Consider the following 24,170-nt stretch of genomic DNA (forward strand, 5'->3'; position numbering starts at 1 on the left):
ATCCCAGCCTGCTGGGGGAGGATGAGGATCTCCTCCCTGCCAATGCCATTCTATCCTTGTTCAACTCTGAAGCCTCTGTCGTATCCAAGCAGCGTTCTAATTATTATATTTAAATATAACTCTGCTGATGAATGTAAGTTTGTCGTTATGAGTCAGCTATTGGAGACTTCATTTAACTGCACCCCCCCGGGGGTCCCGTGGCCCCGGTGCCAAGGGATCAGGGCGGAGTTCCAGCCTCGGTATCTCAGTCATGGCGAACCGGCGCGGTGGAGGGAGGCTCGGGGGTGGCTCTTGCTTCCCTGCGCAGGGCCTGGGTGGCAGCAGCCGCGCAGCCGCCGGCGCTGGGGAATATTGCAGGCGAGTGCAGGAGTGGTTGTGGCAGTATTACGGCTACGTGCAATGGCAGAGCTGGATGATGATGGTGGCCCCGCTGCCTCCTTACTACCCTTTCCCCGCCGTCGCCGGCGGCGCGACTGCAGCCAGGCAGGGTGAAGGAGCCGAGGCCGCAGCCGTACCCGGGGCCAACAACACCTACGGCCCCTTCTCGCTCTACGCGCCCTACTTCGGGGCTCCTGCAGTGGCGCAGGCTCCGGGCGAACAGCCTCCACTACAGCAGGAGGTTACAACAGCTTCGGCCAACGGCGTCAGGCTGCCAGCCGCCGATGCACCACAACAGGCGGGGAACGTTCACCCGGGAGGTAAGGAACGGTTGCAGGACGTGGGCCATTCAATGTACAGTACTCTGCTCCAGCTGGAAATATCTAGTTCTTCATTGCTGTCATAAGCATCCATAGGGTATAAATGTCATGAAAATCAGCCTTTTGCGGCGGCAGGACAGTGCATTGCAAGATAAAGACGAATGTAAGTTAACATAAACTTAAATTGACACAAATTTATACATGCACTGTGCAAGTTATCTAGTCATCTTAATACCAGTTCAAACTGCAGGAACATCTAAATTAGAAAGTGTGGCTGTAAACTCTAACGTGTGCACCTAGTTATCACTGATCAAAAAACAGCAGTGGTGATAATGTGTGATCATCTTAAATGCACAGTCTGGGATTTCTGAGGGGGTTAAAATTATGTACGCAATGGACATTCACACTAAATCACGCTAAAGAGTCATTTAATACACATCGTATTACCACAGTTTCCACTTTACAGCAACTGCTTGGTGGTTGAGAGGAAATCGCATCTAAGCATACAAATTTCATAGGAATTTGACAGACTTGTTGCAGGGAAGATGCTTCTCCTGACTGAGGAATCTAGTACTAGGGGATACAGTTTCAGAACAAAGGGTAGACTGGTTAGGACTGAGATGCAAAATTTCTTCACTCATGGGTTCTCAACCCTCAGTCGCTGTGTTCATTCAAAACAGATGGATAGATTTCTGATCACTAAGGGAAGCAAACAAAGTCCTGAGATGCCATCAAAACCTGTGTTTTAAGAATAACAATGAGTCTATTTCCAGTTTTCCCCTTGCTCCGTGCACCCTATGACATCCCACCCTGTCTAATCCGGTGTCCTGTTTAAACAGTGTAAAATAACTACATGTAGTCCTTTTGGGACACAGCCGTCTGTCAAGACACTCTTTCTGCTGCTGCCGTGACCCACTCTTGCTTTTCCCATCACTGCTGCCTTTTCGAGGAAGCCACTGGTGGGAAGTGTCTTGTGGGCAAATGCTGTGTTTCACACAAACAACATTATATTGAATTTGAATAAAACGTTCTGTGAATATAATGCAGAATTCTGTGTTTTAAAAAAAATCTTTGGGAATGCTGCAGTTACATCCAGGAAATCAAATACAGAATTGAAAGTAATGAATTTATGTATACAACTGAATAATTGTCAATGGATTAGAGCAAAGTAATCCACTCAAGCTTGTGTAAACTAGTTGTGCTGTGCACTTCTGATGTATGGTGACAGTGTATTCTCATCCACTTGCACAGAAATGAAGACTGAATGTTCTCCTGCTCTGTAGAAATTTTCTATTTTTTTTTTCAGTTGTTGCTCTGAGATCCATTCCAGAGATTTAATCACAAAAATTCAAGTTTCGGGGAAGTTTATACTGTTGACGGTGCATCTTTGAGATGTGACAATAAACCAATCTAGCTGAAAGAGATTCCACGGCACTGTTTGAAGCAGAGTAGGCAAGTTATTCCTAGCATCCAGGCTATTGATGGTTAAGTAACCTGACTAATGATCCTGAGATAACTTGAGCCAAAATTGCCACCACAGAATCCAATGAATTTAACATTAATGAAATAACTATTTTTAAAAACTAAAATGTTGCCTTGGTAACCAGTGACTGTGAAACTATGCAACTGGTCTAAAAATCCAGCTGGTCAACCAAGGAAAAGGATAGGGTGGATTGTACCAAGTCTGAACAGTTTGTGACTTCAGGCACACAGCAATGTGGTTAACTCTGAAATGGCACAGCAAGCCACTCAGTTCTATTAACTATAACAAGAACAAAATGAACTGGATCTTGCAGGACCCTCCTCATGAACATCCAAATCTAAATTGTTCGATGAAGCAAGAGCCTGACATAGAATTATACCTTTCAACTAACATTCTACTCTCTTTCACCAGGCACTGGTAATAGTGTCCCTCTGAGCCCTCAGCATTTATTCCAGATGCCATGAAATCTTATGGTATCAAGTCAAACTTGGGCAAAGAAATGTGACCACCACTTACATCAGCTGATGAATCACTACTGCTCCATGCTGGACATCTTGCGGATGGACTGCTGAGAGCAACAGGAATGTGGAACATACACTGGGTGGGAAACTGGCTCAATCTTGAAGGACACAACTGCCAATCCTAGTCTTGTGGCATGTGGTGAAAAAACTAGCTTAAGCAATTCCTCACTGAACAGCTTGTGGCAGGTTCATCTGGCCATGACCACTTGCAGAACTTGTGGAGGCATAGTCCTGTCTGCTTATTGAACGCACCTTCCATTGTGTTGTGTGGCATTACTTTTGTGTTACATAGAATAGATTCAGGGCAGAGCTGGCAGCTGAGAACTGGGTGATTGTGAAATTCTGTGAAGCATTGGTAAAAGCAGAATTTCACCATAATATTTAATCTTGTGGCCAGTTATTATTCCTCGCTCTATTAGAATTAACCAACCATGAGATGAATCTGGTTCTGAGAGTAGCAGAGCGTGTTAGGAGAGGGCCAGGAGCACCTCAAAGAGAGCTGCCAGCCTGACTGAGTTGCAAAATGGCTTCATATCAGCTAAACAGTTTTGTTGTATTCACTCCAGAATCAAGATCACCCCAACATCTGTCTTCAATTTACAATACACAGACAATGCTTAGAAAAGTCAGAGGCTGAGTTCCAAAACATCGAGTCTTTCACTGAAGTGTATGAGAGGATAGGTCCATATGATAAATGTCCATAAAACAAAGGTCCTGTCTTCTTAACGAAAGCACCTTCCAAAGTCTTTGGGTACCACATAAGACTCAACTTCCACTTGGAGTGGAAGAAAGTCAGCTTTGACTTTTAAGGGATAAGAAGATGATAATTAGCAAAAGCAAAGTGCTATAACTGGCCAGCGGATCATGTCAAGCCATGAATGGTTCTGGACAACTAAACAGCTAACAGGACGAGACTTCAGGAATATTTACACTCCCATTGAGTTTGGAGCCCAGAACTTGAGTGCCAAAGTCGAGGTTGAAGCATTTGCAACCATTGTCAGCTAGAAGTGCCAAGTAGATGATTTATTATGAGCTCTTGGTCATGACAGAGCCAGTATTAAGCCAGTTTGATTAGCAAGAATACAAGAAATGGTTGAAGCAAAAGCTATGGGATTAGATAGCATCACAGTTCTAGTGTATTACGTTAGTGTGCCTGCATCTTTAGCCAAGCTGTTTGATGTGCATTAAATCTAGAAGAATGCTCCCAGCTCCTTTAATCTCTATACTAAAAGAGAAGTCTCCTCTTCCTGGTATTCTGGTATATCTTTGCATCTTTTCCTGAGCATTGACTTCTGTCCCAAAATGAAGTTGACAGAATTGGACACAATAGTCCAGCTAAGGGCTAACTGGAAATATAAAAAGATGTACTTTTTTTTAAACAAACCTTATGGCACTTATTAAAACCAGGGAACCTTTTTTTTAAAAATAATCATCTTAACCTGACTTCCAGACTCTTAAAGATTTCTCAATGAGAACACCTAGTGCCTGTTCTTGCACCCTTTAAAATTATTGGCAGTTCCCATTCCTACGCAATTGTGGTGTTAGATGTTTGAAGCAATTATAAAATTCTTTGCACAGTAAAGTGGAAAATCCTCCTCGGAGCTGCTGCCTGATTTTTTTAGGGCTAGTTGTGCTGTGGTCCATCTGTATAAATGTACAGAATCTATGTACAGCAGAGAAGAAACAGCACTCAATGCTGACTTTAAAGGCTCCCTGTGGCAAGAACCACCCCTTTCCCAACCCCTGCTGCTGTTAGGCGTCAGTTCAGTGGGACCCTTGGTGTCCAACAACCATGATGTTGTCAGGCTGTCTGATCAACCTATCACATTAAATAATTCAACAGTGTTTCAGAAGTCAAAACTGCTTTAATTTTAATTTTTAAATTCTATGCAACTTGAGCTTAAGCTTCTACATTTTTTTCCAAAGTTTATAATCAATTTAAAAATCTTTGAAATAAAAATGTCAGGGAATTATAATACATCAAACTGTTTTGCATCCTCTGATGGTTTGCCAGGAATGGTAGTACACCATAAAATCTCACTTGGACTTTGTGCAACAAAACACAAGATTTTGAGCAGGTTTTGTCACATGGTAAATTTGCATATAGCTTAAATTTGCATGAGTTCAAGGAACTTTGTGCCCAAGTACTGACCAACTTTGGATAACTCCAAGCAACATGTGCAGAAATATCAAAGCTGCAGTAGATTTCACAGTAATGGTGAACACTAACATTTTTGCCATTATGCTAAATCCAGGCACGTAAGCATGTTTTGAAGTACCAGATGCAAAAAGTCTGTATCACTGTTGCAGCTGACAGCTCAATCATTAAATTCACAGTAAATCAGAACTGAAGAGATTGGGGAGCCTGCCAAAGCAAAAGTAACCACTTTTTTACAAAAAAAAAATCATTTGGGACAACTGAAAGAAACAGTCATTTCACAGCTGGTCTGCTGATCTTTTTAACTTGGACAAGAGCTGAAAATCTGTGGATTTATCTGAACAACAGAAATTAAATTCCATCTGCTGCTTTACCACAGTTAGAGGTTGGGTTGCCTTATCATTCTATTTTAAAGTTCAAAAACAGTGAGGAAGGGGGAGACCATGTAGAGCTGATGCCTCACAGCTTCATTGACCAGGGTTTAATCCTGACCTCTGGTGATGTATGTATAGTCTGCATGCTTTCTCTGAGACCATGGGTGCTCCAATTTCCAGGGGAGTTGATGGGGATGTGGAAAGAATAAAATAGGATTAGTGCAAGTTGGGGCTTGATGGTTGGTGTGGATTCGATAGGCTGAAGAGTCTGTTTCCATGCTGTATGACTCTGATTGTCTTTTTAATAGAAAATATATGAAACAGAAGGCGGTCATTCAGCCCATTATGTCCAGTGTGGTAAAAGAAAGAGTTACTCAGCTTCCTCTCCTCTTTCAGCACTTGGTCCAACCCTTTAATTCCCCTGCTGCTTTGTCCAGCTGTAACAAATTATTCCAAGCATCACTTCTTCAAGGAAAGAAGAATCCTCTGGTAGCAGAGGCGTGTTTAATATTCCATTATTTCCTGTGGTCCTAGTTTTGTACCTAGTCTTGAAACAATTTGGAGACTGTCAGTATTTAAGTGAGACCCTCCTTTTAACCACTTTTATGAGAGCATTAATGTTTCTTCATAGGTCAACATGTTTACGTAGAATCAGTTTTGTGGTCTCTGTTATGAACTAGGTGAATGTTCCTTTAAGAGAGAGCGCAGTGGTGTGTGTGTGTGTGGCGTGCTTACGTCAACAGAAGAGAAAGGACGTAATGACATTGTTGAAGAAGTCAGTCAGAGGAGAGAGAGAAGAGAGAGACACCAGCCTGCTAGTTTCTCTATCGATGGATGAGAAACAATAACTGTCTGTTACTACAATCCACGTATGGAAATTGGGAGTAATCCGGTGGAGTTCACTTTGTTGCTGACCTGTAGAGGGAAACAGGTATTTGTGTGGACGCCCACGATTCGGATGCTTTTCGGGGTGAGGAAGTCACTACCGAGTAGACACTGAGGTGTTGTTTGGGTTCCATTATGGAACATTTGGATTTCATAATTACTCTATGTTCTGTATACATCTACGTTTTTTCTTCAGACAACGGTGGTTGTTGAAGAGCCTTTGCTCATGTTTCGCCTTATGGCTTGCTGAACTGAACTTTAAGAACCATTCCTGGACTTGGAGTTTGGGACTTTGCCACACACGACGAGTTTAGTTTTGGGGTTAATGTTCAAGGTTTAACATTTTTACTTCTAACATTCTAACTTTTACTTTTATTTTTCTTATTCTCATAAGTAGTTATTAATAAAGTAGTTTTTAACACTTATCACATGACTCGGAGTGTTTCTTATGTTGCTGGTTCGTAACAAAATTGGGGCCTCGTCCAGGATCGTTCCCCAGATTGACGAGATTCATCCGGGATCGTTCCCCAGATTGATGAGATTCATCTGGGATCCAATCCGAAGATTGATGAGAGTGGTCTGAGGTTGAACAAATTGGGGTCTTAGTGGATGACTGATTGTGGTTGGTCTGATAAATTCTTTTTAATTGGCTTGTGTGTGTGGAAACCAGCAGCAATGGATATTAAGGCATTTTTGGAGTCACCAACCCTAAAGGGATTGGAGGTGGCGAAAAAGGATGATTTGGTAAAAATTGCTACAAGGCTAAACCTTAAAGCAGTAAAGCGGTCTATGAAAAAAGCAGTTATTCATAGAATGATAGTTGACTATTATTTGGAGAAGGAAGTGTTTGAGTTGAGTGAGGTAGTCGAGTTTCCTGAGATTAAACCAGTGATTTCTGATGTGACTTCTCAACCAGTGGAGTTGGAGGATTTGGAGGAGGAAGAGTTAGAACGGTTTCCTGGGAGTGAGTCAGAGATTCCTGATGGCCAGGTGCAGTTAGCAAAGATAGAGTTAGAACAAATGCGAATGAAGTTCGAGTTGGGACACAGGAAACTAGAGGCAGAGCAAAGGAAGATAAATGCTGAGATGGAAACGAAGAGAATGCAGTTAGAGGCTGATCTAGCAATGAAGAAGGTGGAGTTGGAACAAAAAAGGATGGAGTCAGAAATGAAACGAAAGAGTTCTGATTTCTGATGGTTTTGAGGATGCAGCTGATTATACCAAGGTAAAACAAGCTGTGTTGAAGGCCTACGAATTGGAACCTGAAGCTTATAGACAAAAATTTAGAGACTTGAAGAAATCTGCAGATCAGACGCACATGGAATTTGCCAATGGAAAGAGAATATGTTTTGAACGATGGTGCATGGCTAAAAATGTAGATGGGGATTTTGATAAATTGAAAGAATTGATGTTAGTGGAAGACTTTAAAAGATGTGTCCCAGCTGAAATAACATATTTAAATGAAAAGGAGGTGGAAACTTTACAAGAAACTGCTAGGTTGGCAGATGATTATGCTTTAACCCATAAATCCAAATGGGGACAACCTAAAACCTTTCAAAAAGGTTATAAGGACAATCCAGGTAAACTGGAGATTAAATTGGGAGGTAATCAAAAAGGGAAGGATGAAAAGAAGCCAGTGCTGGAGAAACCTGCTGAGCGTACTTGTTATTACTGTAAGAAACCTGGCCATGTGATAGCTAATTGTGTCGCCTTGAAGAAAAGGAAGGAAGCCGTGCCCAATGCTTGTTTTCAGGTAATTAAAAATCAAAAAGGTTTAGGGCATGTTGTTAAGGATCAGTCCTTGCCAGAGGTAAAGGCTGAAAAGTTGGAGGAGGTGAGGAAGGAATTCCATTCTTATGTATCAGAGGGTTTTGTTTCACTGAATGACGGGTCACCCCAGGTGCCAGTGAAAATCCTTAGAGATACTGGGGCTTGTCAGTCTCTCTTGCTGGACAGTGTTTTAAATTTTGGTGAAGAAACTGACACTGGTGAGGTAAATCTAGTGCAAGGTGTTACAGGTGATTTTAAAGTCAAAGTTTGTAGAAGGACCTGTCGAGATAGGGGTACGACTTAATTTACCAGTGGAAGGAGTTTCTTTGTTATTGGGGAATGACCTTGCGGATGGAGAATTTGTCCCTGTGGTACAGTTAACGACCAAACCAAGGATTGATGAGTCTGAGAATGATCCAGATGTTTACCCATCCTGTGCGGTGACTCGAGCTAGAGCTAAAGAATTAGCCAAGGCCGACAGTCCTGTGCTGTCTGATGACAGCCCTAAACAGGAAGAAAATTATGATGCCTTGTCTGAGGCTTTTCTGTCTTCACTGGAGGATCAAAATCCTTGTATTTAGCCTGAATTTAAAGATTTGTCTTTGTTGAGGAAAGAATTTATGGTGGAACAGACGAAAGACCCTGAGCTTACAGAATTGAGAGAAAAAGCATTCTCATGTGATGAGATTGAGAAAGTGCCAATTGGATATTATGTCAAAACTGGAGTGTTAATGAGGAAATGGAGACCTCCTCACATCCCTGTTAATGAGGAATGAGAAGTTATTCATCAGGTTGTGGTTCTTAAAGTTCATAGGAATGAGATTTTAAACCTGACCCATAGTATGCCTTTGCGTGGTCATTTTGGTGTAAATAAAACTGTAGGGGAGATCTTGAAACAATTCTATTGGCCTGGTTTGAGAAAGGATGTGTTGATGTTTTGTCGAACCTGTCACACATGTCAGATGGTAGGTAAACCAAATCAAAGACCCCCGTGGCTCCATTGAAACCTATTCCTGCTTTTGGTGAACCCTTTTCGAAGTAAATGGGCTGTGTTGGCCCATTACCAAAGTCTAAGGCTGGAAATCAGTATTTGTTAACCATCATGTGTGCAACTTCTCGATTTCCAGAGGCAATACCACTTAGAAATATTAAGGCCAAGACTGTGTCAAAGGCTCTTTAAAATTTTTTACTTTGGTTGGTTTGCCAAAAGAAATCCAATCTGATCAAGGCAGTAATTTTATATCTAATTTGTTTCAACAACTAGTCTGAGCTGGGAGCAAAGCAGATTGTATCATCTGCATATCACCCAGAATCTCAGGCAGTTCTGGAGAGATTTCATTCTACTCTCAAAAATATGCTGAAGACTTATTGCTTTGAAAACACAAAAGATTGTGACGATGGTGTTCATTTACTTTTGTTTGCCGTGAGAGAATCAATACAGGAGTCATTAGGATTTAGTCCGTTTGAGCTTGTATTTGGACATCGGGTGAGAGGACCTTTGGAATTGTTAAGAGGACAGTGGGTTAATGAGGAAGTGCATTTGAGTCTGTTGGACTATGTCCAAAAATTTAAAACTCATTTGGAGATAGTCTACCAGCTGGCGAGAGAGAATTTGAAAACCAGCCAGATAAGAATGAAGACATGTTTTGATAGATGTGCTCGGCCAAGGACATTTGCAGTGGGGCAGAAGGTGTTAGTATTTTTCCCTAGCCAGATCAATCCATTGCAATCTCGTTTTTCTGGACCATATGTTATTGACTCCTGAGTAACTGATGTGACATATATAATTAAGACCCAGATAGATGCAAGAAAACACAACTCTGTCATGTAAACATGCTTAAGCCTTATTATGAGAGAAGTTCAGTTGTGGCCATGGTAGACGATATGAAGGTTGTTTCGAGAATGTCTGACATTGATATTGAGGAAGACCAATTTAGACCAAATATTGTTCCATCAAAACTAAAAAAACAAAATATCCTGGAGAACCTTGAAACGAAGTTGGACCATTTACAAATTTCACAGAAACAACAGATGAGAGAATTTAAAATTTAAAAATCTGTTCCCAGATGTTCCAAACAGAACATCGATAATTACTCATGATGTTGACGTTGGGGATGCAAAACCAATCAAACAACACCCATATCAAATGAATGTGGGGGAAAAAAAGTAAACTTGTTGACCAGGAGATTGAATATATGTTAGAAAATGATATTATTAGACGTTCTACTTCAAACTGGAGTTCGCCCTGTGTTATTGTGCCTAAACCTGATGGAACTGTTAGATTTTGCACAGATTACAGGAAAGTGAATGCTGTAACAAAGTCAGATGCTTACCCTATTCCTAGGGTGGATGATTGCATAGACAGAGTGGGAAAGGCCAAATTTCTTAAAGATTGACCTATTAAAAGGGTACTGGTGTGTTCCATTAACAGATAGAGGAAGGGAAATTTCTGCCTTTGTGACCCCTTCTGGATTGTATGAATATAATGTTTTGCCATTTGGAATGAAAAATGCTCCAGCAACATTTCAAAGAATGATTAATTTGGTGATTCATGGGTTAAAACATACAGATGCCTACATTGACAATTTAGTGACAGGGAATGATACATGGGAGGATCATATCTCTGCGTTAGAAAGGTTGTTTGAAAGACTTTCCAAAGCTAACCTTACAGTTAACTTGGCTAAAAGTGAATTTGGCCACGCCACTGACGTATCTTGGTTATGTTGTAGGTCGAGGCAAGTTAGCTCCTGTTCAGGCAAAAGTTCAAGCAATATCTGAGTTCCCTGTTCCCACGGGTACGAGAACTGTTAAAAGATTTTTGGGAATGGTTGGATACTATTGCAGATTTTGCTGATATTGCTCTACCCCTAACGAATCTTCTGAAGAAGGGAGTGAAGTTTGTTTGGACAGATTCTTGTCAAGAAGCATTTGAAAAGCTGAAAGCCATTTCATGCTACCATCCTGTACTCAAATCACCTGACATTGAAAAGCCATTTTCATTAGCAGTAGATGCCAGTGATGAAGCTGCAGGAGCTGTGTTGTTGCAGAAGGGTGACCTTAATGATATTAACCATCTTGTAGCTTTTCAAAGAAATTTAATGAGCATCAAAAGAATTATTCCACCATAGAGAGAGAATTACTGTCACTTCTTTTAGCCTTGCAACATTTCAGTGTATATGTTTGCAGCACTCAGAAACCATTGACTGTGTATACAGATCAGAACCCATTGGTGTTTCTGAGCCGAGTGAAAAACAAAAACAGAAGGCTGTTAAACTGGAATTTAATTTTGCAAGAGTTTGATCTCATGATAACTCACATTAAAGGCAAAGATAACGTGATCGCTGGTTGTCTTTCCCAATGTTAAATGGGAAACATGTATCTTTACTAGTCTGATACTCTGTAATTGTGTGGAATGATAATGATTAACATTACTAACTGTATGCGTGGTTAAATTTTTTTCTTGGAAAAAATTTCTTTTTAGGTGGGAGGTGTTACGGACTAGGTGAATGTTCCTTTAAGTTAGAGCATAGTGGTGTGTGTGTGGCGTGCTTACGTCAACAGAAGAGAGAGGACGTAATGATGTTGAAGAAGTCAGTAGAAGTCAGTCAGAGAGGAGAGAGAGAAAAGAGAGAGACACCAGCCTGCTAGTTTTCTCTATCGATGGATGAGAAACAATAACTGTGTCTGTTACTACAATCCACGTATGGAAATTGGGAGTAATCCGGTAGAGTTCACTTTGTTGCAAACAGGTATTTGTGTGGATGGCCACGATTCGGATGCTTTTTGGGGTGAGGAAGTCACTACCGAGTAAACACTGAGGTGTTGTTTGGGTTCCATCGTGGAACATTTGGATTTCGTAATTACTCTCTATTTTCTCTCTATGTCTACGTCTTATCTTCAGTCAACATTGGTTGTTGTTGAACCCTTTGCTCATGTTTCACCTTATGGCTTGCTGAACTGAACTTTAAGAACCATTCCTGGACTTGGAGTTTGGGACTTTGCCACACACACACACACACACACAGAGTTTAGTTTTTGTGGTTAATGTTCAAGGTTTAACAGTTTTACTTATAACATACTAACATTTTTACTTTTATTTTTCTTATTATCATAAGTAGTGTAATTTTTAAATATTTATCACATGATTCAGAGTGTTTCTTTTGTTGCTGGTTCGTAACATCTCCTACACCTCATCAATTGTCATGTTTCATAGACTCATACTTCATTCTAACTGAAGAAGTATCTGGTCCAAAATAAGTGTGAGAATGTATTCATTTTGTGCAAGCTTCATTTGGCTGGGTGCCAGTAATCAATAATTGACCTCGAGCAGTTACATTAAATTGGAGTTGCCCATATGAACTTATTCCCCACAGGGAACACCTGAGCATGTGCTTGAAAGAGAAAAGTCCACGTTAAGCACAACTCCGTACTGCCAGCCAAACATGAATGACAGTTCAGATTATTTGATCGTCAGCTCTTTCCCCACCCACCACTATCACCTTTGTATAAAGTCGATAGTATATGCAGTGTCACAAGAGGAGGGGGTGGAGTGATGGGGGGGGGGTGTCCCCATCCCTCTTGCATATTTTTAACTAACCTCTTGAGGACGTGTTTTCTCCCAATCAAAACGGTCACAAAAGTGAAGCTTTTCTTTCCCTCACAGGACGTGAATATACCATCCCCTCACTGATGCATCGATTCCTTGCAGAAATGGTGGATTTTCTAATCCTGTTCCTGCTGAAAGCTATTGTGGTGCTGACAGTAATGCACATTTGTGGGATCAAGTAAGTTTGGAACTCTCATTTCAGTCAAAGCACTGTATTGCTGTGCAGGTTTTGTATACAAGCAGCTGGTTAAAATCCAGTGGGAAGAATCTCTAGCAAGTGAGTTGCTGCCAATAAATGTCAACTAAGTTAAGCCAAATGACATGAAATTGACGGACTATAATATGACCTGGGGTTGCCTCAAACCTTGGTTATGCTTTGTCACTGGAGATCTGATCTCATGCCGAGGTTGTGATTTCATGCAGAAAGCAATTGTTGTAAGTGAATGTGTTCATTACTAATCCTGTGCATTGCTTATAATTGTTCCATGCTTTGCCAGCCTAATTAGGTGGAGCAACAGATGTAAGAAACTGAAAGCGCAGGGAGTAATTGGAGATGTGTCATTTGTAAATTAATTGCTGAATTGGACAGTCATGCTGAACTGCATTCTGATTTAAGTGAAACAAATGAGCTACATTATCACTGAAGTCATGTAATTTTGTAACAGCTTTCTTTTGCACTCTCTCCTTTCTTTTGTTTTCTTTAATGTAGTCACCAGAGGAAAAGAAACATTCTCTGCAATTTAATGTCACTTGGCAGATGCTGCAATAATCTATTTGCAATAATCTATCTAATTATTTGTGGGGGGAGGGGAGCAAATAAATCTTAAAAAGCCTCATCAGATTCTTTAGAACTCTGCACAGGTTCTGCAGTTTCTATTAACTCTATAGGGTTCCATTTGTTGTTGCAGATGTTGTCTCTTGTTAGTCTAAGGGACAATGTCCTTAAAGGCCAATAGCGTTATAAACATTGTCCCTTGTTACTCTAAGGAATAATGCTTTGTGATACCATTATGTGAATTTCCATAGATTAATCCTGGGGTGATCAATAGGAATTCGACTAAGTTTTGTAGTGTGTGATAATCTATAGGCTGCCATAGTGCTCATATATGTAGTGATCTATAAGATTCCATAGGATGCTGGAACGTGAGCTCTAGAGATATTGCTCTGCTATAGCATGTAACATGCAATGCTGTTGTATGTGATGACCAATGTGGAACTGTAGCAGATCTGTAGTTTACTAATACTTGAAGGCATTCTCTTGGGAAAATTGAATTATCCAATCATTTAAACTTAATGTTATAAATAAAACTGAGCTGTTTTCAGATCAAAATTATCTGTTAGTTCACATGAAACAATTTGACATTAAAAGGTGCCATTGGGCACCACAGAAACTTTGTTTAAACTAACTTGGAAAATAAATGCTGATATGGGCTGTGGATAAGGACTGTTCGGTTATTAACACCATGAAGTAATGATTTTAAACTTGTTAAAATATTACAAAGCAAAATTTGTAAATTCCTGTATTCCCGAAGATTAAACCAAAACTATAAACTAACATCCATAAAAGCACCTCACCATGTTATCGTGACAATTGTAGAGGAATTAACACTTGCACACTGTTTTTAATTTTCGGTTGTTTGAATTATGTCCTATTAATAGAAAATGCTTTGAGAAGATTGAAATGTTGCTGATTTCTTTTGTAGATGGATTAATGTTAGATTTTTCATTAGTTGGAAGCACTTGTCTTGAATGTGGCAATGCGCTGCTGAGTTATTTCAGTGGTTGTTGACTCACCATTGTGTTTATGTTGTGATGTGCAGAGATCTTTCTAAGTTTGCGCTTAATTATATAATTGAAGAAATTGATGAAGACACCTCTCTAGAAGACCTTCAGAAAATGATGGCTGTTGCACTGATGTACAGACTGTTGGTTTGTTTCTATGAGGTAAGTGGTTCCTTGGAGTAAGGAGTTGGTATTACCATGGATTGGAGGTATTAGAGAGTTGGGTTGGACTGGTTGTATATGGAAGTTCCTAATCCAAACTCAGTATGGAACCCTGCATTTAAATACTAATTTCCCAGTATACAGCAGCACTAGGTAAGTCTTGGAGTTACCACAACATGCCTTTTAATGTCCAAAATGCTTCGCATGACCATTATCGGTCAAACATGACTGCCCAGAGATTTTAGAACGGGTGACTATAAGCTTGGTTGTAAAAGTAGTCTTTGCCTTTGGAGAGGGAGCTGCAGAACTTGGAGTTGAAGGCATGACTACTAACAGCTGGGATTCACAAAGTAATAAATGCATGGATGTGTGCTGCAACAGTAGAGGGCTGAGGTTGTGAATGGATATGTATGATGTGGAGACAAAAGGCAGTCATGACTCTGGAGAGGCTAATGAATTCAGAAGGTCACCTTGGGGGCCAGACAGCATGCTAAGGCTGTGACCCATTGGGTTTGGCCTCGGACAGTGATTAGGGAGTAAAGTCAGTGGCCAGGGAAGAATGCTCTTGGTTGCGATTGACGTGTTTCCTAATATTTAACTGGAAGAAATTTCTGAGTCCATTGCTGAAATGGAGGCGGGTACGATAACAAATCAGATAGCACGGAGGTGAGAGACAGCTCAATGTCAGCAGTGGATGTGAAGAACCCAGGGTTGTTTGTTCAAATTCCAACCGAAATGCAAGAATGCCACAGAGGAACAGAAGCTGATTAATGCTTTGAGAAGCAGCTTAACTGATGGAGACTGCACATACCACACCTTTGACTCTTGAAAACTGACCACATAAACCAGGGAAGAAGTTGAGTTAAGCTTGATTGTCAGAAGTGCCATCTTTCAGGTGACCTCCATCTGCCTTCTCATGAGGACATGTAAACTAAATATTTTTTTGGAGCCTTCCTTCGTGCAATTTATCTGCCACCTTTTTTTTAAACTGAAGACTCCCCAGCTTACATTTCAAGGTCACTAGAAGTGCTTTCTAGTGAAATGTGAAAGGCTCCGTTTGTGTGTGCCCAGTGATTTGTTCAGGTAATGAAATTGTCAGCAGCAGCTACTTGGAAAATTATTTAAATTGTTCTAGGTAACTCCAATTTTGTTGCCTTCTCCATTAGATTGTCTGCCTGTGGGGAGTTGGCGGGGCTACACCTGGCAAGTTTCTGCTGGGGTTACGAGTCGTTTCCTGTGACAGCTCAGTGCTAGTTGCTCCTAATCGGGTGTTGGTTGTCCCGGCACAAAACGTCAGCATCTCATCGTAAGTAATTGCAGCAGTTCAACTGGAGAATAGTCAACTCTGCTCCCTCATTTGCACTCAGTTGCAAAGTACCACACTGCCCCATGTTGTCTGTCACCTTGCTCAAGGTGTCATGTCATGAGATGTTCATGCATTTGTAATTGGTGGAAAGCAGTGAGCTTAATTGGGTTCTGAGCATTATTTAAGTAGAACATGGGATTAAGGAATGGGGCCACATGTTTTTAGGTGCCAAAAGTAAGATGGAACGAAGATGTATTGTGTCAAATGTCCTTGTTCACTGCTGTTAAGGCCCATGTAACTTCAGGTATATCCAACAGAGAACTTGCACCAAGGTTTTTCATCTATTTTAACAGCTTGTTGTATACACTAGGGGCAAGTTACAGTGGTTAATTTACTTATCAACCCAGACATCTTTGGGATGTTGAAGTTGTTGAGCTAATGAATTTTGTTTTTACTTCTCTCAATACCTGATTGATGAAATTGGTCTGACGTTTTAACCAGCAAAGAATGTTAATTTCCCTTTACAGTATCTCCCTGTATTGTTCAGAATACACTTGTGATTTTCAATAGTCTAAATTTTGATATTACAATTAAATATCAAAGGCAGATGAGCCTGCGTTGACATTGCAAGCTCTGCAGTTCAATTAATGCAGTGGTTGCTTTCTCTTGTTTGAGTTACATGGGCCTGGAGAAAGGGGCTTTTCTTAATGCTATACATTAGTTGGCATAAGCAATGATTGGTATGCAAATAGCAAATAAAATTTTGTTGTATGCCCTCAGCTAAGTGTTCCTGACATGTTGCCCAAAAGGGAAAAGATTGCCCTTTTATTAAAGCCTTAGAATGTGTGCAAAACTTAGTTGGATTTAGTCAGGATAGTCATTAAAAGTCATGAACTTTACAAAATCATGTTCTAGGCTTTACTTGATGTTGTAAACTTTACCATAGATACAAGCAGAAATATGCAGAAACTATAGTCATCCAAGAGGAAGACGGGGTATGATTAAGTGAAGTGTAATAACATTGGCCTGGATAGTCCAGTGACTGTTTCTGCACTGCAAATTCTACGTAACTAATGAGCTGAAGCATTAATCTTCAGGCAATACAGATGCGGTAGAAATATAGTATTTACTTTTTTTTAGAAAAGGTGAAGTTGTGCTGGAATGGGTAAACCCATTTTTAAAAGGTGATCCAAAATTAAATTGTCCTTTTTATTGTTGTTCACAACAGGTCTGCAATAAGAGCATTGATCAAGAATTTTTCAATTGCCTTCTTTTTCCCAGCCTTTGTTACATTGCTGTTCTTTCAACATAATCGCACTGCCTATGATATTGTAGCTGGGACTATTGTAGTCAAGCGAAATGGAGTGAGATGAGGACAATGCAGAAGTCTTGTAATTTTTTTCAAACTACTTTGCTGTGGTTCTGCATTATTCAGAAAATGGGGAGAAGAAAACACCTGTTGCTGACTGCACTCCATGATCTTATGAAAGGCTGAATTGAGAATGAACACGTACCTGCCACTGTCACGACATTCCAGAAATGACTTGGGAATTAATCTGTTTTGATGGTTGACACTGCGGTCCTTTATGGATCATGATTGACTCTGGCGCTCCACATCAGAAATTTGCACAACTTTGAAATTTGTCTCAAAATTATTGAAAAAAGATAGTACCATTAATATCAACTTAAAATTGATAAAGTTACACAGAATCATTTCATTTTTTGCCAGTTTCTGTTTCATTTTAGTCCCTTGCTCATTGCATGTCTACTTGTGTGTCTGGATGTGAGAGAGAGAAAATCTGCTTTAGTTGTGCCTTTGGTTCATCTGAAGTAAAACACTACAGGTAATCAACTGATGAAACCAAAACATGCACCAGTGTTCTGATGATAGTTATTAGCCCCCACCTGAAGTAATTGGACAGTTTGGATGTGAAATTATTTTGCATCTTAAAGCATTAGCTAAATATTCTGGAGAAAATATGTGGGGAAAAGAAAATTTGAACTTTGACACTGTATTTGACTTTCTGCAAATGGAAAGTATATTTTGCCTCTAAAGCCGATACCTATTCCACAATGATAAATACAAATGCTCAGTATTATTTTGACTTCTGGATTATGAAATGTTTTAGGCAAAAAAATATTCAATGACATGTATGACTGATTCAAGAAAATGTTCTAATTGGGTATTGTGTGTGTACTTGAGTGCTTTGTTTTCTTTATAGCATGCATGCACAATTGCTGTTGTAGTTTTAAGGTATACTGTGCATCATGCCATACTGGCTCAGTGTAACACATTTGTTGTACTACTCCAGACTTGACTTTTTTCTCCCTTTATTATGGATGTGCCAGCCAGAAATATTGTTTTAATCAAAAATATTTGCAAAGATTGAAATATATAAAAGATGGTGTTTTGTTTTAAAGGAGCACTTTCCTTGTATGCAGCCATTTGCCACATCCTGCTAAATGTTTTCCTGTTTCTGCCAATGCCAGCCCAGGTTTGTGTAAAATGAAGCTGAATTCTGTACCAGGTGAGGTCACTCCACTGAACAGTGATCACTCAGAGGCCTAATATTACCCCCATTAACTCTACCCTGTCTGAGCTTGAAAGGGTGACCAAGGTGGGAATTGTTTGCAAATATTGTGCCTGTATGTTAGTGAAGGCATATAGTCCTACAAAAATATTACAAATGTGAACCTTGTTATTTCACTTCATCTTCCTGGATTTTTATCATTTTTTAAATATTTTAATTTTTTCCATAATGTTGAGAAGTTATTGCAGTTATTTCCATTGACACAATGTCAATATTGAGGAATCAATATTGATGTTTCAAGTTTCTCAGTTTGGTGAGAGGAATATTAATTTTAAATTCTAAAATCAAGTGTTAAACCTGGTGGTGTAGCACAATTCTGAGTTAGCATGGAATGGTATGTTTTACCAAATTGCAGATATTCTTTAAAAGAGTAAGTGGTGAAATGCAGGGCCAAAAAAGTTGTGCAAATTGGAGGAACCTTTGAGCTGGAGTTGCAATAACGGGTATAAAATCAAATCCTATAATGCTGATCATTCTGGCATGCGCAGTATTGCACCTGTTCTTATCACCATATTTCTTTAGAGAAGTTCAAAAATCTTTTTTGTTATAACTTGTGACCTAGTAACAATTTTTTGTTTGGTGCAGGATCTGGATATTCATGCCTTAAGGTAGGTCAATATTACTGGTATTCAGCAAGTGCCAAATAACTTGTGTTCAATTAATTCTAGATGCTATCCAAATTGTTTTCAAAATGACACTTAAAGTAAACACAGAATAACTGATTCAGCATACTTTCATAAATTTTGTTAGTGGATTTGCTGCATGGCTAAAATTGCACGGTGTGGCCACCAGTTTAATTTGGGGTTGACTTTCTTTTTAAAGTCAAAGGGTTGTCATTTTATCTGGAAACCACCACCACTGGCCCCTCGCCACCCCCCCAATCCTTTAACAGAGATCTTTTATTTAGAGCCCTTTGGGGTAGATTCAACCATCTTATCACTGCAGGCAATTTCAAAAGCACAAAAAAATTGTTTATCGGGGTGATGTACATGTTTGAATTACAGGGTTAATTAATTTTTCCTATTAATTACCAACCAGTACTCAATACTGATCCTGAAAATGCTATATTGTGGTAACCTAAACAGTTGAATCAAACCAGAATTTTGACAGCTAGACAGATTAAAAGAAAAATTCATTGGTCTGCTTGAGAACCTTAGTCTATCATGTAGCATTAAGGAAGCCACTGAAGAAAAGGAGACTGCCCTCTTTAGAAAGGATAGCAAACTCTGCTTCGTTTAACCGAGCAGATTAAAAAAAATCCACCAGATCAATAACTTGCTAGTTATGCAGCTGGTAAAGAGAGATTTTTTTTGAACTGCTGCCACAGGTGTGATGGGTTCAGTGACCTACTTCTGTACTGTAAGCACGAGACTGAAGTTGCCCTGGATGGCAGTGATGAGACATGTCAACAAGAAATGTCTTTGACATCTGTTTTAACAATGTAGCTGGCCAATTGTAAAACAGCATTGGTGTGCTGAAATAATGGAGGACTGAATTTAATAATCTTTGCTGATACTGTAGTTTCAAAGCCATTTATGGAAACAGTTACATCTGACACTTTTTAAAATTGTTCTATTAATCAGCAAGATATGAATCTGGTGTTATACTTGGCCTTTGATCTTTTAAACCTTTTATTCGTTCATTTGGTATACCAAGTTTTGGTTAAAGTAAATGAAAACAGCATGGTCAAAAGTTTAAACATTACATATGGAAAAACAAATTCTAATTTGAAAATCTGTTTTGGTTTGCAATTTCAATGGAACATAATATGGAGAAAAATAGATTTGTGACTAAATTGCCAGTGGCAGCCTGAATTGTTATCCTTGAAATCACACTGAGTCAGTTGGTTGGTTTTGATGCTGTGAAACTGCCTTGTGTTTAATAATTTACATAACTTCCTTTGGACAGTAAGTATATTGAGAAATAGTTCCTTAAGTGATTGGGTACTGTTAATAGCCTTGTATTTCTCTGGGAAACTAGGCTTGGAGGTATGGTTTGAAAGAGTTAGAACACAGATTCTGAGCTTGCCTCTTGGGATGTAGAACAGCAAAGTTTACAGTGCAACCACATATTTGGCACATCATGTCTATGCTGCATTCTTTAACCAGAGCAAAACATTATCCAATAATACCATGTGTGTTAATCACACTTCTGACAAAATGATGAAAACCAATTTTAGCAATTAAATATGGATTCTTGATCCACATTTGAGGTCACTGACTTTCCTCAGCATGAGGGTAAATGTGAGGGGGTGGGGGGGTGCATGTGAGAGGATTTATAAATGTACTATCACAATTGTATTAATGTTTGGTTTGTGTAATTGCAGACTGGACATTGAATAGTATGAGAGGATAGGAAGAAAAGTGGATTTTATTCATTTGGCAGAAGTATGAAGAGTAGGGGATTGATAAGGACATTGGAAAAAATCCTTGACTGAGGCCTGATTCAGTGTTTGGTGACTGGCAGATCCTCTTTAGTCTTTGTGAATGCATTCAAAATTAATAGCTAAACCATAGCCTGGCAGTATTACTAAGTATGCAGGATTCAGATGCAAAAATTTAACCATTTAATTAGACCTTGGGTCACATACCTAGTTATTAAACATAAGTTTTGAATTTTACACTGGGACATGAACATTTCCTGAAGATTAATTCTACATAAATTTAATCGGAGCAAAATAGGTTTGGTTTTGTAGATTCAATTCCATGGCTTTTAATGAATGAATATTGTTTTAAAGCAGTAACATTCTAACTTGTAAAATTCAAAATGGATAACTTTGTTTAATATTGCTTTTTTAACCACTTCTGGGTACATTTTTCCAATTAAACTTTCATCTTCCACCTGTTGTCACAGCATTGTGCTAAGGGTCACAAGGAACAAACTAGCTGGAATGTAAAAAAAATTCCAATCTTTACAAATTTGGACCATGGTTGTTGTTTTAATATTATATAAACAAACATTAGAGAATTACAACTTGGGCAGTCCACATATGCACTTTCTTAGGCTGCTGCTGGTCAAAGGACTTGATGCTTTGTATTGGCCCCATCTTGAGTCCACTAATAAACATGAACAGGAACACCCAGCACCATGAAGAATAGCTAAAAGTTGCAGTGTTAATGGGGTCAGGAAATTAAAAGATTTCTATATACAGTCTGGATTTGAATATTGATTATACTAAACGTGCATTGATTGTTGCCTGCATGCATGGAGAATGTATACATCTAACATCAATAACCTCAGATTTAATATTTAATTAAATTTAATTTTAGTTTCACTTTTTGATCTTTGTCTGATGTGTTTACTTCAACAAATTGATGCATAGTTCAGTCAGTGGTCAAGAGGAATATGATCTAATGTACATAACTATAATAACATGATACAAGGTTCCTGCCCAATAGAAAATGCAGAGGCTGGTTTGAATTGGAAACCTCCTAATGAGGCCAGACTGCAGTGTTGATGCTATTGAAATGGATCTAAATTTGAATGCCTCAATCAGATGGCATTTGATTTTGCCCCAAACTCTAAACTTACCTGCAGATGAGGCCTGGTCTCCTCAAACACTGAGCATATTATCTAGCCATTTAACATCTGCTGCCATCAATAAAGCTTTTTAGTCCAAATATATGTTCATTCAAACCTTGAAAGTAAGTTTCTAAATTTCAAGGTACTGTCTAACATGCTGAGTATTTTACTTTTCAGATTTCCATGATCACCAGAATGTGCTCAGAATATTACAATAATACCAAATATCTCTGCTTCAACTTTTATACTGAATTTTCTTGTACAAACATTTATATTCATAACTGATATTCCTTGTATGCATCCTGTACACCATCCTTGTTAAATTTAACATTTCTCAAGTTTAAATAACAGTTCCTTTCTCAAGTGCCAGGTATACCCCTGGGGAATACCAACGCAAACATCAAATCTGAAAAATCACCATTCACTATTAGTATGCTTTCTGAATCTTAAACAATTTTATGTTGACACTCCCAATGTTGTTTAATCTCATGAAATCTGCTACCCATTGTACTTTTACAAATTACACAACAGCTGCAGTGCCTTCATCAACATGTTACTTCAATGAATCCAATCTGTAACCTGTTAACTCATTCTTTCAAACACTGATGTGTTCTGGATTACTATCTCAAACATTTTAGCCAGTATTGTCATTAGATCTATTAGATATATGGAAACCAGGATTGAATTTTTCCTCCTTTTTGAACAGATGTATAAAATTTGTGATCCAATAAAGATTAGAACACTGGCTGGAGGTGCTAGTATTTACACACTTACTACCTTCAGCAGTTCCATCTAGACTGAGATTGATTTGAATTGAGCCATTTTTCAGACCTATGACATGTAAATTACAACTTCATTTTACATACCAAACATTCCTGAATAACTCAAGGCTAAGTGACTTATCCTTTTATTCCCTTCATTACTCTATCAATATTGATGTCAACATTTTACAACTAACAGTAAGCAAAGAATTAGTAAATGCATGCTTTAATTTACCATCACACGGCAATAAGCTGAAGAATTTATTTTAAACTCCCAAATACAAGTTGGTTTTTAGCATGAAAAGTTTAACACACACGATCTCAGTCTTTACCTGCCCAGTCATTTTTCATGGAATTGTTTAAGGCAGCTGCTGTTGGGAATTCTAGCTCTGGAGTTGACCAGGATGAGAGCCGTGTGGCAAAGGAATCAGTGGTGACAGACAACAAGGGTGGGTCTGGAACTCACTGCCTTAAAAGGGATGATGGAATCAACTATGAGCATTTTAAAAAGTACTTGAGTACTGTAACTTGCAAGGGTGCAGACAAATGCGAGAAAATGTCGTTATAACAAAAATCTCAGTAAGCCTGCATTTAACTGGCTGAATGAATTCCTCCCACACTGAGCATTTCTTTTTAATGCAATGATTTAGAATACATTGCCTGTTAAAATGGTGCAAACAAACTCGATACCAACTTATAGGGGAATAAATCAGACTTGGGGTCTATTTCTCTCAGTGTCAGAGAGGGTGCATTGTGATTAATATCTGCAGGAAAATTATTTCTGCGACTTTGGTAGATGAAATAGGTTAAGATGCACACCAAATCATATTGGCAAGAGCTATTTTAAAAGAGAGTAATTACTCATGTACCTCCACCACCTACAGTGATGAGCATTACCAAGATTCAAATCGTATATGATTTTTCAACAGATGCAACAAAACTGGCAAAATTATTGTACTTATTTGCTTTCAAATTTTTGATGCAAAAAATCTGGAGAGATTCAAAGAATAAAATGGAATCAATTTCTCCACGTCAACTAAAGTCAATTTAGGCAAACTATATATGTAAATGTCAGCATTTTTAAGCACTTAATGAAATCCCTTAGTGAAAACTGTATTTTTCCATAAAACATACTTATAACCAATTCACACCCATAGCAAAGTGAGGAATTGCCTCCACTTTATTTCAAGGTATGTCTTCCATTCTTTAAGCTGATGATCCAGCAGTGACAGCTGTATGAATACAGGAACACGAAAGCCTGCTACTAAAACAATCAAATCATTGCGGAATACAATCTAAACAGTTCATCTTTCATCATCTCTCCAAAGAATGGGCAATGTAAGCATTAGACACACTGGTTCCTTTAAGACAGTTCCCAATGTTGATTGAATCATTCTATTGAGACCTGTCAGCATTTTTCCTGTTCAGAAATAAGTACATCGATCAAATAATAAAGACTATGTAGAGGCACTGGCAGGTAACTTTATTAAATGAGACAGCTCAGCACCATGATTAATCCTGTTGAAATTTTGTGCCCAGAGATTTTGTAAG

At 39.0% G+C, this 24,170-nt stretch overlaps 1 protein-coding gene across 3 annotated transcripts; it reads left to right on the forward strand.

Moving 5' to 3' along the window:
• Positions 1-205: 205 nt before the first annotated feature.
• Positions 206-22,307, forward strand: fam8a1b (family with sequence similarity 8 member A1b). 3 transcript variants are annotated; one of them, XM_052016906.1, is made up of 5 exons: positions 206-698; positions 12,553-12,673; positions 14,316-14,439; positions 15,606-15,745; positions 17,027-22,307. In XM_052016906.1, the coding sequence occupies exons 1-5, from the start codon at positions 251-253 to the stop codon at positions 17,055-17,057; spliced, it is 864 nt and encodes a 287-aa protein (XP_051872866.1). In that variant the 5' UTR covers positions 206-250; the 3' UTR covers positions 17,058-22,307. The 3 variants fall into 3 exon arrangements, with proteins under 3 accessions (XP_051872866.1, XP_051872864.1, XP_051872865.1); XM_052016904.1 differs by having other exon boundaries at positions 245-698; positions 16,974-22,305; XM_052016905.1 differs by having other exon boundaries at positions 250-698; positions 17,181-22,307.
• The last annotated feature ends 1,863 nt before the right edge of the window (positions 22,308-24,170 follow it).

Source organism: Pristis pectinata, chromosome 5 (assembly GCF_009764475.1).
Source record: "Pristis pectinata isolate sPriPec2 chromosome 5, sPriPec2.1.pri, whole genome shotgun sequence".
NCBI classification, from domain to species: Eukaryota; Metazoa; Chordata; class Chondrichthyes; order Rhinopristiformes; family Pristidae; genus Pristis; species Pristis pectinata.

Excerpts from the sequence above, each read along its gene's own strand:
- fam8a1b (XM_052016904.1), top strand. The coding sequence starts at position 251 with ATGGCGAACCGGCGCGGTGGAGGGAGGCTCGGGGGTGGCTCTTGCTTC. Across the intron at positions 699-12,552 it reads GGGGAACGTTCACCCGGGAG|GACGTGAATATACCATCCCC; the intron begins GTAAGGAACGGT and ends TTTCCCTCACAG. Across the intron at positions 12,674-14,315 it reads ATGCACATTTGTGGGATCAA|AGATCTTTCTAAGTTTGCGC; the intron begins GTAAGTTTGGAA and ends TGTGATGTGCAG.